Genomic DNA, 15407 nt, shown 5'->3' with positions numbered 1-15407 from the left:
CAGAACAGCGGATCACCTGTACGGCGGCTAGTGATTAGTGTCAGGCTGGCTCTGAGGGGTCTCACACTCAGAATGAGCTTCTGCATATGGGCAGACTCTCATTCTGGACTTTCAGTAAATAGTCACGGGAGGGCTGCTGCACCATGGGCCTTTGTGGAGCTCGGACTAGTGAGTCACACGTTATGGCTCTGCCTCCAGCAATCATCACACACAGCTGCTGCCTGCCAACCTGAGACGGGAAAAGCGTGTCTGCCGCCAGTGTCTTGCTGTACCTTGAGTCAGACGAGTCTGCAGGCTGCGCTCAAATAAAGTAAGTTTGGAACTGGGAGAGGGCCGGGGTGCTGTGGTGCTCATTGCTGGGAGAGGGGTGCTGTGCTGGGTGAGGGCCCCTTCCGTGAGGCCACACCCCTTTTCAGGATCCCACTGGGAAGGGGGGCACCACTCAAAATCTTGCCTAGGGCACTCATTTGGCTAGGGCTGGCTCTGCTCTCGCCCCAAAGTTCGCCCCACAACTGACTTGCTATATAGTTATAAATGCATATAGGTCTTACCTGTGACCTTGCTATACAGACTGTGCAGTCAGCAAATGCTGGGTCCCTATTTTAAAAATCAGGTGGGCGAGTTGCTGGTCCAGGTTAAAGGAGTCTCAGCCTTCAGGTGTTTATACATAAACATAATATAGGGCATATTTTTGGTGGAGCGTGCCTGGACTGCACACCCTAGTTATTTCTAATGGGAAGTGTTATCTAGCGGAGACTTGGTACTCATAACTTTGGCCAAATTTATGCCAAGAAATACGTACAGTATATGGGGCCAAATGTAATAGGGCGAGAGTTTAGAAAATGTGGCAGTTTAGCAGCAACCTCTCTCACTTATTAAACTCACCCAATGTAATAGAGTCATAGACCATGGAAACTCGCCCAATGTAATAGAGTCAGAGAACATGGAAACTCGCCCAATGTAATAGAATCTGAGAATATGGAAACTCACCCAATGTAATAGAATCTGAGAATATGGAAACTCACCCAATGTAATAGAGTCTGGGAGCATGGAAACTCACCCAATGTAATAGAGTCAGAGAGCATGGAAACTCACCCAATGTAATAGAGTCTGGGAGCATGGAAACTCACCCAATGTAATAGAGTCAGAGAGCATGGAAACTCACCCAATGTAATAGAGTCTGAGAACATGGAAACTCACCCAATGTAATAGAGTCTGAGAGCATGGAAACTCACCCAATGTAATAGAGTCAGAGAGCATGGAAACTCACCCAATGTAATAGAGTCTGAGAACATGGAAACTCACCCAATGTAATAGAGTCTGAGAGCATGGAAACTCGCCCAATGTAATAGAGTCTCAGAACATGGAAACTCGCCCAGTGTAATAGAGTCTGAGAGCATGGAAACTCGCCCAGTGTAATAGAGTCTGAGAGCATGGAAACTCACCCAATGTAATAGAGTCAGAGAGCATGGAAACTCACCCAATGTAATAGAGTCTGAGAACATGGAAACTCGCCCAATGTAATAGAGTCTCAGAACATGGAAACTCGCCCAGTGTAATAGAGTCTGAGAGCATGGAAACTCACCCAATGTAATAGAGTCTGAGAACATGGAAACTCACCCAATGTAATAGAGTCTGAGAGCATGGAAACTCACCCAATGTAATAGAGTCTGAGAACATGGAAACTCATGTTTTTAGACTAAAAAACTCTCACGATTTAAACTCTCATCCAGACGTTTTCCCATTTTGAAGATAAAACTCGACCAATGTGCGAGAGGTTACTGTTAAACTCTCACATTTTCTAATCTCTCCCTATTGTGGCCCCTGATGTATAATTATTGGATGGTTGTATGGTGCATCTGCTCTCCCCTTTTTTCTGTGTTGCAGTACTAAATCTCAGCTAGGTAGCACATCCCATTAGAAATAGCTCTAGTGTGCTGTCCAGGCCCCATCGCCCTATAGGACACATTCCAATTGTACAGTAGATGTGTCTGCACTGACATCACACTGCCAGGACCCTGCAGCCAGTGTACGGGCGATCGGCGGGTCACCCGTACACACAGCTAGACGTGCAGCTATATCTGCAAGTTCACATTGGCTGTGTTGTGGTAGATGTGATATGACTGACCAACATCGTTCACAGACATATTGTCTGTACACACCTGCCGATGCACTATAGACGTATCGCCCGTTCAATGGAAGGGGCAATATAACTGTCAGTGTGCACATAGCTTTAGAAGAGAGCTGAACATTAGTATCACAGTATGGTTATACGTATGCATAATGCCATTCCATTTCTCCTAATAACATCCTTTATTGATAGGATTATATATTAGATTATAGATGGTTAGGTAGAATCAATTATACTCAAAAGGAATTGTGTTTTGGTGCACTCATCTAAAAATATTATTAAAATAGAACTTCTAATTATAATTTATTAAAATTACATCAACACGGTGCAATATTAATATAAAAAGACAATTCTGGGAACTCTGGGCCTAATTCAGACCTGCTCGCAAGCGGGTCGATGTTGCCCAAGTAACCTGAATAACGACGGCCAAGCAGTCGTTATGGGTCTCGCACCAAATGGGGGGCGTGCTGTCGATGGTGATTGACAGCACGCCCCCTTTGGTGGGCGTGCCGGGGGCGTGGCTGCCCAGACGGAGGTGTTACCATGGGAACGCCTACCGTCTGGGGCCAGCCCCACTGACATCACTAGTGATGTCAGTGGGAGTGCTTTTGGCTCTGATAGAGCCAAAAGCACTCCAGGGCTTGCAGCAGAGAGACCCTACCGCAAGGGTCTCGTCGCAAGCCCGATGGTCTTGACCATCGCGACCATCATTTTAGCCGCTCGCTATAGCTGTTGGTGGTCACCCATAGCTATGCGAAAATGAAGGAGGGACGGCCCTGATTCAGAGCGAGCGCTCTGTCAGAGCGTCCGGCTCTGAATCAGGGCCTCTGTATACTTTCTGGAAGGAATAGCCTTTCGTGCTGTATCCTCTTCCTTCCTTTTTATTACCACCGCTTGAATATGATGCACTTTATTTCCTATACTGATAATCTTAAATCATCCGTATCTTGTCATGTACTTGAACATATTAATAATCCTATAAAGTTTTGTTTTGTAGGTAGAATCAGCAGACTCCTAACTACACTAACATGGAGTCCCCAGAACTATTCTCAGCCCTCACCCTCTTCACTCTGGCTCTATGCTGATTACCTCTTCCCACTCCCACATCCAAGACGTTTCCCGCACTGACCCCTCTTGTGGAACTCACTACCCTGCCATATAAGACCCTCTGCCAGCCTCCTGGGTTTTAAATGTGCCCTAGTAATTCACCCGTTCATTAAAGCCCTCCTCACCATCATATCTCATGCCCTCTGTTCACCTCCCAGTTTATCCCCTTTTCCAACTACATTGGAGGGTGTTGGGGGGGGTTTAGGGCACCCTGGGTGAGGGGGGGGGGACTTGCAGTCAGGCACCCCTCCCCCCCGGGAGGGTAAGGTTTAGGCACTAACGAGGGGAGGTAAGGGTTAGTTACTAGGGGGGAAGTTAGGGTTAGGCACCACTAAAGGCGGGTTACGGTTGAGGGCGGGGGGGGGACGAGAGGGGAGGGTCAAAGTACTTACCTCAGCCTGTCGGGAATTCAGCATGTTGGTCTCTCCTTGTCAGGGTTTGAATACAATCCCATTCCGTTATATAATTGTAAACACATACGAGGAAATTTTTTGCTGTAGGACTTCCCGCAAAGATATTAATGGAAAAAAACTTATTATATAACTTTATAGTGAAGTAATGTAAAGGAACGCCATTCATATAACCTAAATATTTGTGAGGGAAAACAGCTTACTAGGAGCAAAGGCCATTACACGTCTCCCGGAGCGTGGTGCTGCTGAACAGGCAGCCATCATTGGTACTCCACCACCGAAATGTTTAGGCATCATCTGTGGCATGGAGAACGCCATCAATCCTAAAAAAAAGGTAATAATAATAATAATATAAAGTGTAAGTCTCATAGTCTATGTGCCAAAGTCAGAGAGAGAGGGATGTGTGAGGTATACCAGCTCACTAATATCACTATACACAGTGTCAGAGAGAGGGATGTGTGAGGTATACCAGCTCAATAATATCACTATACACAGTGTCAGAGAGAGGGATGTGTGAGGTACACCAGCTCACTAATATCACAATACACAGTGTCAGAGAGAGGGATGTGTGAGGTATACCAGCTCACTAATATCACTATACATAGTGTCAGAGAGAGGGATGTGTGAGGTACACCAGCTCACTAATATCACTATACACAGTGTCAGAGAGAAGGATGTGTGAGGTATACCAGCTCACTAATATCACTATACATAGTGTCAGAGAGAGGGATGTGTGAGGTACACCAGCTCACTAATATCACTATACACAGTGTCAGAGAGAAGGATGTGTGAGGTACACCAGCTCACTAATATCACTATACACAGTGTCAGAGAGAGGGATGTGCGCGGTATACCAGCTCACTAATATCACTATACACAGTGTCAGAGAGAGGGATGTGTGAGGTATACCAGCTCACTAATATCTCTATACACAGTGTCAGAGAGGGATGTGCGAGGTATACCAGCTCACTAATATCACTATACACAGTGTCAGAGAGAGATGTGTGAGGTACACCAGCTCACTAATATCACTATACACAGTGTAAGAGAGAGAGATGTGTGAGGTACACCAGCTCACTAATATCACTATACACAGTGTCAGAGAGAGATGTGTGAGGTACACCAGCTCACTAATATCACTATACACAGTGTCAGAGAGAGGGATGTGTGAAGTACACCAGCTCACTAATATCACTATACACAGTGTCAGAGAGAGATGTGCGAGGTACACCAGCTCACTAATATCACTATACACAGTGTCAGAGAGAGATGTGTGAGGTACACCAGCTCACTAATATCACTATACACAGTGTCAGAGAGAGGGATGTGTGAAGTACACCAGCTCACTAATATCACTATACACAGTGTCAGAGAGAGATGTGCGAGGTACACCAGCTCACTAATATCACTATACACAGAATCAGCGAGAGGGATGTGTGAGGTACACCAGCTCACTAATATCACTATACACAGAGTCAGCGAGAGGGATGTGTGAGGTACACCAGCTCACTAATATCACTATACACAGTGTCAGAGAGAGATGTGTGAGGTACACCAGCTCACTAATATCACTATACACAGAATCAGAGAGAAGGATGTGTGAGGTATACCAGCTCACTAATATCACTATACACAGTGTCAGAGAGGGATGTGTGAGGTACACCATCTCACTAATATCACTATACACAGTATCAGAGAGAGGGATGTGTGAGGTACACCAGCTCACTAATATCACTATACACAGTATCAGAGAGAGGGATGTGTGAGGTATACCAGATCACTAATATCACTATACACAGTATCAGAGAGAGGGATGTGTGAGGTATACCAGCTCACTAATATCACTATACACAGTATCAGAGAGAGGGATGTGTGAGGTACACCAGATCACTAATATCACTATACACAGTATCAGAGAGAGGGACGTGTGAGGTACACCAGCTCACTAATATACATACACACACACTCATGCATACACACGGTCAGATTTTAGCTCAGATTTATATAATAACGATTTTAAAAATTGTTCATATCTGAAAGAATATCTAACGTGTCCCTGCAACGATGAACAATGCGCGTTCCCATTTGTCAGATAACAATATCTGACATCTGATTGTTTGCAGTCAGATTTGGTTGATTTTCATTCATTTTAATACTGTCAAAAATTGTTCGTAGTTCATGAAATCGTTGGTAAAATTGTTCAAATCGTTTGTCGTTTATTGTTCCTCTGAGAGATCTGACCGTGTGTATGCACCATTAGACACCTGTGCTCAAGTATAGCTACCCTTAAAACCTGGACTGTTAGTGTGCCTTTAGGTCCATGGTTGGGAAACCCTGCTATAAACAGTGTCAGAGAGAGGGATGTGTGAGGTATACCAGCTCACTAATATCACTATACATAGTGTCAGAGAGAGGGATGTGTGAGGTACACCAGCTCACTAATATCACTATACACAGTGTCAGAGAGAGGGATGTGTGAGGTACACCAGCTCACTAATATCACTATACACAGTGTCAGAGAGAGGGATGTGTGAGGTATACCATCTCACTAATATCACTATACACAGTGTCAGAGAGAAGGATGTGTGAGGTATACCAGCTCACTAATATCACTATACATAGTGTCAGAGAGAGGGATGTGTGAGGTACACCAGCTCATTAATATCACTATACACAGTGTCAGAGAGTGAGATGTGTGAGGTATACCAGCTCACTAATATCACTATACACAGTGTCAGAGAGAGGGATGTGTGAGGTATACCAGCTCACTAATATCACTATACACAGTGTCAGAGAGAAGGATGTGTGAGGTATACCAGCTCACTAATATCACTATACACAGTGTCAGAGAGAGGGATGTGTGAGGTACACCAGCTCCCTAATATCACTATACACAGTGTCAGAGAGAGGGATGTGTGAGGTACACCAGCTCACTAATATCACTATACACAGTGTCAGAGAGAGGGATGTGTGAGGTACACCAGCTCACTAATATCACTATACACAGTGTCAGAGAGAGGGATGTGTGAGGAATACCAGCTCACTAATATCACTATACACAGTGTCAGAGAGAGGGATGTGTGAGGAATACCAGCTCATAAGTGATTTTCTAGTAAAAAACAGTTTTACATCCTGTATGTATGTGATCTGGGTGTATAAAGCTGTGTTACATATGCATGATCTGTGTGTATAAAATAACAGTTATGGTAGACTTACCATTGATAACTCTTTCTTCGAGGTCCATAGGGTCCACAGGGATACCATGAGAGATAATGTGGTTGGAGTGATCTAGGCACCAAACAGTTAAGCTTTCAGCTCCCAGGATGCCTCTGGTCCTCCTCCTCATATACCCCCGCCCCTAGTAACAGGCATTCAGTTGTGTAAACAAGCCTAAGGCAGGAGAAGGAAAGCTGAGAAGGAAGAGCAATCGTACACCAGAAACACTCACAGAAAATGAGGAAATCCATGACCGAAAGAAAATCACCCAATGCAGGCAGGTGCATTGGGTGGGTGCCCTGTGGACCTCGAAGAAAAAGTGATATCAATGGTAAGTCTACCATAATTCTCATTTTCTTCTTCAGGTTCCATAGAGATCCACAGGGATACCATGGGGATGTCCTAAAGCAACTCCCCTAGGGTGGGGGATGCTCCTGAGCAGAAAGGAGAACTTGTCACCCAAAGAAAGCATCCTGAGAGGCAAAAGTATCAAAGGCGTAGAACCTAAGAAAAGTGTGGACAGCAGACCATGCGGCTGCCTTGCATCATTGTTCAGCAGAGGCACCACGACTGAATGCCCACAATGGTTCCACAGACCGAGTAGCATGTGCTGTCGCCGTGTTTGAGATCAGCCTGCGTATAAACCTGGGAGATAGTCATTCGTGACCATCGAACCAAAGTGTGTTTGTTGGCCAACCTCATTTGTGAAGACCATATAACCCAAAAAGAGCACCAGATTTTCTAACAGAGTTTGTACGCTCCACATACTGTAGATACAGAGAACACTACAGTAAGGTCTGAATTCCGAAGAGCTGGAACCACAATTTCTTCATTCAGATGAAGAAGGAAATCTACCTTAAAAAAAGGTAACCCTGTAGAGAGGACAGCTCTGTCCTACTGAAAAAAAAAAAAAATGGGGAGCGACAAGAGCGCTGCCAAAACAGAAACTCTGTGTGCAGAAGAGATAGCGAGGTGAAAAAGTATCTTCTCTGTCAACCCTTGTGGAACCTTGTAGCCCTTTGAGAACCAAAAGACAAATCCCACGGTGCTACAAAAGGTGACTGAACTCTGAGAACCCCCTGAAAAAAAATAATTCTGACATCCGGCAAAGAAGCTTTTCTCTTCTGGAACCGGACTAACAACACAGAAACCCGCACTCCGAGAGTGGCTCTAGGTGCACCAAAATCTAACCTAGCCAAGCAAAAAAATAAAGTACCCAGGAAACCCTAAAACCTTAGGGTCATACTCTCTTGTGGGAACACCCAACAGAATGCCAAACTCTGTAACCGATGCGGGCAGAGGAAGACTTTCGTGCCCTAAGCATTGTGTAAATCACAGAGTTGGTGAAACTTTAGGTCTAAATATGGAGGCCTTAAGAGACACAAGGACAGACAAGGTAAGTCCGGATGTAGCCAGGGACACTGCACTAACAGATCCGGCCATAAAGGAAAAAGAAATGGACTATCTATGGATAGATTCCATATGACGGTGAACCAAAGACATTTAGGCCAAGCAGGGGCCACTAGCATTACTGTTCCGCCTTCCTGCTTGAATTTCCTGAGGATCCTTGGGAGGGGGGAGATCTCAGGAAAGCGATATGCCAGTCTGAAGTCCCATCTTACTGCCAGTGCGTCCATGAAGGTGGCTGAGGGGTCTCTGGTCCTGGACCCATACCTGGGGACCTTGTGGTTGTAACATGATGCCATGAGGTCTATGTCTGGTAGGTCCCATATGTTTACCAGGAGTGGAAAAACCCCCGGGTGGAGAACCTACTCTCCTGCGTGTATGTCCTGATGAGTCCGCTTCCCAATTGAGGACTCCCAGGATGAATATTGCGGAGATAACCGGAATATGACGTTCTGCACAAATCAGAATGTTTGCCACTTCCCTTATGGCTGCCTGACTTTGCGAGCCTCCCTAATGATTGAGGTAGGCCACTGTGGTCGCGTTGTCGAACTGGATCTGGACCTGCCTGCCCTGGAGTAGGTCCTGTACCATGATAAGTGCTTTGAATACTGCTCGAAACTCTAGAATGTTTATGGGTAGACAAATTGCCTAATTTTTTTTCAAACTTTCTTTATTCATCAGAGCATAGAAAAACAACATATCACAATTTAAACCGAAAGTATATATAATATACATTCAAGCATACAGTAACATAGTTTGTATACATACATTTTTTTTTCACTTCACTGGGCGTGACCTGTCGGGCCCCTCCCTCCCCACTCCCATCCAAATAGAATCAAATTTCTGATATCAACCCGGAGCGTTGAAAACAATCGGAGGGTCGTTAAGCAATATACGAGTCTCATACCATGAGGTATATCTGAAACAATAAAAAATTTGCTGTTTGATAGATGTAGATAGCGAGTCTATAAATCCTTCCCATAATTGGAAAAAAGAAGTTGTTTTGACCTCTTTTTGTAGGGTGGATTCTAACCAATCCATCCAAAAAACATAATTTATCTCTAAATAGTGAAATCGATGGAGGTAATGGGTTAATCCACATCTGGAGAATACTTTTACGGGCCACTGCAGAGATTATCATCAATAATTTCTTACTTTCAGATGGAGTTTAAACATTAGATGGTAAAATGCCCAGTATTGCCCATTCCCCCGATAGGGGTAAATAGTTAACCAGGCAAGAAGAGGCATATCTATTGATTGATGCCCAAAATTGTTGTATTAATGGACATTCCCACATACAGTGAAAAAAATTTGCCTCCTCAGCCCCACATTTAGGGCAATTGCTAGTGTCAGATGCTCCCATCACAAACCTGCGATGAGGGGAAATATATCCATTGTGGTAAATATTATAAAACATCTCCCTATAAATACTTGCTGAGAGTATAGATTGAGAATAGGAGAGTGAATTCAATATTTTAGCCATAGATAAATGAGGAAATAACTTTGACCAAGAAGAAAGACCTGTGGTTATTTTTTCATGGTCCATTGGAGGATGAAGAATCTTATAATGTAAGGATATCGTCCCTCCTCCCCCCATAGGACGGGCTAATAAAAGGTCTAGCGAATTAGACCAGTCTAAAGTAGGGATGTGCAGGCTCGGATAGGTTCGAGTTTGCACGTGGAGTTCGGATTTTTCCCTCCAAAAAAACGGAACTCAGAACGAGGCAAAACGTCATCTTACATGGTCGAACATCATCATTCCTGGACAAAAGACCAGGAATGATGATGTTCGTCCATGTAAGATGACGTTTTGCCTCGTTGTGAGTTCCGTTTTTTTGGAGGGAAAAATCCGAACTCCACGTGCAAACTCGAACCTATCCGAGCCTGCACATCCCTAGTCTAAAGGTGAGAACACCCTAATTACCGAATTTACATAATATTGAGCTTGATGGATCGCCCAAGAATGAGATTGGAGTAAGTTATATTTAATGGAAACGTCAGCCATCCGCAACAGCTTGCAAGTCTCAGTGTCAACCAGCGCACAAACCCATTGGATCCCCCCTCGTTCCCAAGATACAAAAGGCATCGCAGCAGCACCATCTTGAAATTCGGGGTTAAGTAATAACGGGAGAAATAAAGAATGGTGACTATTGAGATTTCTCTGTTTTCGTGTAAACTGCCATACTCGCCAAGCTGAAATTAAAAGAGGATAACGAATAACCTCATCTGGTAATTCCTCTTTATGAAGATGTAGGAGCGATATTAAATGGCAACGAGGAGTAAAGGATTGATCTAAAGCCGAATCCGTATAATGATCTGTTTTATGTAGCCAATCTCTGATATATCTCCAAATCCCAGCATGGCTATAGAGTTTAAGGTTGGGTAAGTTTACTCCACCATTATTTCGGGACTGTTGAAGCTTCAGTAGTCATATGCGGGGACGACTGGACTTCCATATAAATGTTCTGAAACTTTTATATATTAGCTTCTCATCTGTCACAGTCAATAAAATAGGTAACATTTGTAGAGGAAATAATAATTTAGGGAAAGAATTCATCTTCAGCAGATGAATTCTACCAAGGTAGGATAGTAAAAGATATTTCCATCTAGATAATTCTCCAATCACTTTATCAATTAGGGGTCTCATATTAAAGTCATATAAATCTTCAATATATCTAGGTAGTTCAATTCCTAAGTATTTTAGGGATCTTTTAGCCCAAATAATATGGTAAGAGTCTCCCCAAACCGGTTTCACTTTGCGGCCCAAATATAATGCCTCTGATTTATCAGGGTTAATTTTAAAACCTGATATTTTAGCGTAAAGTGCCATTTTGTCTAAAATTTTAGGCAAGGTGATCTCTGGATTTGATAGATATATATATATATATATATATATATATATATATATATATATATATATGAGTAGATCATCTGCAAATGCCTGGAGTTTCAGTTCTTGGGTACCTATCTTAATTCCTTGAAACTCAGTCCAAGATTGTAATAATCGCAATAGTGGATCTAAAGCTATATTAAAGAGTAGCGGTGACATTGGGCAGCCTTGTCTGGTACCTCTGGTCATAGTTATCGGGGAACCACTCACTCCATTAACAATAAGAGTAGTTGATGGAGACTCATAAAAATCCAACAAAATTGGAAAACGAGAGTCCAAAATTTCTTTTCTCAAATATTTTAAACAGGTGAGTCCAGGAGACAGAATCGAACGCTTTCTCCACGTCCAAACTTAATAGCATGTTCGGGGGAGAATCTCCCACATCAAAATGCGATATAATAGCTGTCACAAACGTGGAATTCAGGAGCTGTGTTCCCGGACTGGGCCTTGGATCTGTATTATTTGGCGCAGACGCTCGCTGGAGGAGGCTTGGCTTAATGAAGTTTCTCCGCATGAGAGGGTGCAGCGAACTGACAGGAGTTTGAGGAATGCGGCAGTAACGAGATAGCTAGGAAGCTACGTGGAGCGGCTGGATAGCCTAGGGTAGACGTTGGTAGCTGAGTGGCTACGTGGAGCGGCTGGATAGCCGTGGGTAGACGTTGGTAGCTGAGTGGCTACGTGGAGCGGCTGGATAGCCGTGGGTAGACGTTGGTAGATGTGTGGCTACGTGGAGCGGCTGGATAGCCGTGGGTAGACGTTGGTAGCTGAGAGGCTACGTGGAGCGGCTGGATAGCCGTGGGTAGACGTTGGCAGCTGAGTGGCTACGTGGAGCGGCTGGATAGCCGTGGGTAGACGTTGGTAGCTGAGTGGCTACGTGGAGCGGCTGGATAGCCGTGGGTAGACGTTGGTAGCTGAGCGGCTACGTGGAGCGGCTGGATAGCCGTGTGTAGACGTTGGTAGCTGAGTGGCTACGTGGAGCGGCTGGAGCGCAGTGGGAAGGCTACTTAGCTAAACTAAGAAACTAGTTGCACTGGCAACTTGTGTGAGCATTGGGGATCCTTTTATAGTGGACACTGGGAGCTGACAGGCTGAGAGAGAAGGAGAAGGCTCCTCATTGGTGGAAGTGGGGTCACATGGGCAATCCAAGATGGCCGCGCCCATGGACCGGAGGACAGCGCTTCCTGGAGGTAGTCAGCGGGGACCAGCGGTGAGCAGGAGCCGGCGTGGGAGCAGCACAGCAGCGGGACCCTCCAGAGGACAACAGCGCGGGAGCCGGAAGACAGCGCGGGTCAGCGCCCGCACAGGTAAGCGACGGGGTCTGATTCTGGGGTCTCCAGGCCGGCGTGTGACAATAGCCACCAAAGCTCTTCTAATTCCCTTAACAGAAAATCTACCTCGAGTAAATCCAAGTTGATGATTAGTGAGAATTTGAGGTAAAAGAAGCTGAAGGCGATTTGCCATTATTTTCGTCAAAATTTTAAAATCTTGATTGAGAAGTGTTATTGGTCTATAGGAGGTGACCAATTCTGGATCACGGGAGGGTTTAGGTAAAACAATAGTATGTGCCTTATTAAAATTCGGATATTGGATATGGCCAGATAATATCTTTTGGAAAAGTTGTGTCAGAAATGGAGTTAGTTGTGGGCGTAACATTTTATAATATTCTCCTGAGAACCCATCCGGGCCAGGTGTTTTATTTTTAAGATTAGTGATAACTGCTGAAACCTCTTCCTCAGTTATTTGTTGGGTTAGTTCTTCTCTTTGGGAAGAAGAGAGCACAGGTAGCCTTGCTTCATCTAGTAAATCATCATGTAGTTCAGGGAATTCAGGAATAGCGGTATATAGCTGTTCATAATATTTTTGGAATACAGACACTATCTCAGAAGTATCAAAGGCTCTAATTTAAAGGGGTCCCGTATCGCCTTTATAGAATGTTTGGGGTGTTGTAATTTAGCCATGTTTGCCAAAAGACGGCCCGATCTATTTCCCCATCTATAAAATTTATTCTTAGTATATTTATGCTGGGTTCGCGCACTAGCCAACAAGAAACTCTCCAGTAACTGACGGTGGTGATTATAAAGTGTGAAATTAGCCTCTGATGGGTCTGTCACATAACTCTCATATGCCTCATTCATTACCTTATGTAAATTATCGTATTTTGTACGATTTTCCCGTTTTTTTCCCAGCCATATAGGCTATTATATGGCCTCTCAGCACTACTTTAGAAGTTTCCCAGAATAAGGGTGAATCTTCCCAATGTTCTAGGTTATCATCTACAAATTCGTTCCACTTAGTTGTAAGAAAATGTTTGAAATCATCTGATTGTATCAAAAAAGACGGAAATTTCCAAAATTTAAAAGACCACCCTGGGGATCTAGTTTTGATATCTAAAGAAACAGGGGCATGGTCCGATATCATAATACTATGGATATCAGGAGATACTATTGAAGGGACCAGATGATCTGCCACCATTAAATAATCGATCCTAGAAAAGGATCTATGTACTTGAGAATGAAAAGAATAAGTTTTATCCGTAGAATTAAACAGTCTCCATACATCACATAGTCCATGAATCGAAGTTAGTAATCCAATCCCCCCAGTACATATAGGTATAGAAGGTGAAGAAGAAATTCCAGATCTACCTAACAACTCATTTGCCACACTATTAAAATCTCCTCCCACCACCAGATTCGGGGTAGGTCTCCTCAGAAGTAATTTCGATATTTTACGAAAAAAAATCCATGTTAGGGGAGTTCGGAGCATAGATATTAAGTAAGGTGTAAGGAGCTCCCCTTATCGTAACATCTAAGAGCAAATATCTACCCTCAGGGTCCTCTTCTGAGCTCAAAATAGAGTAATCTAAATGTTTATTAAACAGAATAGCAACTCGTTTTTTAGAGATATAGGAAGAAGATATACAGTCTCCAATCCAAGATCCCCGTAAGGTCCCCCTTTCAGCATTTACCCAGTGTGTCTCTTGCAAAAAGGTAACATCAGAGTTTAGGCGTCTAAGATGTGCCGCTACCCGTCTCCTTTTAACAGGACAGTTTAAACCTCGAACATTCCACGAAACTATTCGTACATTGTCTCGAATCTGAGAGAGAGGTTCAGATTGTTCCTCGTTTAAATTCGTCATTTAATTTAAAAAAGAGCTTTAATAATAAGAAACCTAATTAGTATCCCGCTCCCCTCCCATCCCAGCCAGTGGGAAAGAAAGAAAAAGAAAAAATAAATCCAGAGGACCCAACAGACCACGCCCAGCAATCACATATAACAAAAAAAGAGATATAAGAAGTATATGTTTTTTCAATTCTATAAGTGTGAAATTTTTAATCATATGCTCCGAAAAACTTCCTTTTCCAACATTTTCCACCAAAAACAATGAACAAGAAGTATGTATCAAAGAACATAACTCAAAATTTTCAAAAATGAACATTGATATATAAAATACAAAAACAGGAGAGAATAGAGCCCAAAAATTTTGCCATCTTCTTTCCTGACATATCAACCAATAATAGAAAAATAAAGAAACAAACATACAATATATAATGCTTGGTCCCTCTATATCAAAGCACAATTTATATCTTTATAATATATCAAGTAACATGCTCAGCAGCGGAAGCAGTGAAAATAGACATTGAGCGGACATAGGGCCTGATTCAGACCCACTCGCGAGCGGCTGTCCGCTCGCAAGTGGGTCGATGGTGTGCACTGCGCATGCGCACGACGGAGGGAGCTCCGTCGTGCGCATGCGCAAGACGCGACGAGCGAAGGACTTTCCTTCGCTCGTTGTGTCTGATCAAAGGGGGCGTGCTGTCGATGTTGATTGACAGCACGCCCCCTTTGGTGGGCGTGCCAGGGGCGTGCCTCCCAGACGGAGGCGTTCCCAAGGGAACGCCTACCGTCAGAAGCCGGCCCCACTGACATCACTAGTGATGTCAGTGGGAGTGATTTTGGCTCTGATAGAGCCAAAATCACTCCGGGCCTTGCGGTTGAGAAACTCAACCGCAGGCTTCGGCTCGCAGTGGCGATGGTCGCGATGGTCAAGACCATCGCGACCATCAGCCTGCACGCTCGTATAGACTGTGGGTGGTGACCCACAGCTATACGAGCGTCCAGGAGAACGCTCCATAATTATGGAGGTGGGCCCTGATTCAGAGCGTGCGGCTCTGAATCAGGGCCATAGTTTTGAGCTTGTTTAGGATCATCAGATAATATGAGATATGGTAAGAACTTACCCTTGTTA

The 15407-nt window shown here is 44.1% G+C and overlaps 1 protein-coding gene across 1 annotated transcript in view; it reads right to left on the bottom strand.

The window, feature by feature from the left end:
- The window catches only part of LOC148481353 (von Willebrand factor A domain-containing protein 5A-like), a gene marked incomplete at its 5' end in the record, with an annotated part of 59473 nt that overhangs the window by 28463 nt on the left and 15603 nt on the right, over positions 1-15407 (bottom strand). The window contains one exon of the mRNA XM_088453629.1: positions 3852-3971. Coding sequence (XP_088309755.1) covers positions 3852-3971 — 120 coding nt within the window. The remainder of the gene's footprint in view (positions 1-3851; positions 3972-15407) is intronic.

Source organism: Taudactylus pleione, unplaced genomic scaffold (genome assembly GCF_031769625.1).
Source record: "Taudactylus pleione unplaced genomic scaffold, aTauple2 ptg000584l, whole genome shotgun sequence".
In the NCBI taxonomy this organism is placed as follows: Eukaryota; Metazoa; Chordata; class Amphibia; order Anura; family Myobatrachidae; genus Taudactylus; species Taudactylus pleione.
Note: the sequence above shows the minus strand (reverse complement) of the source record. Positions and strands in the feature narration are given on the sequence as shown.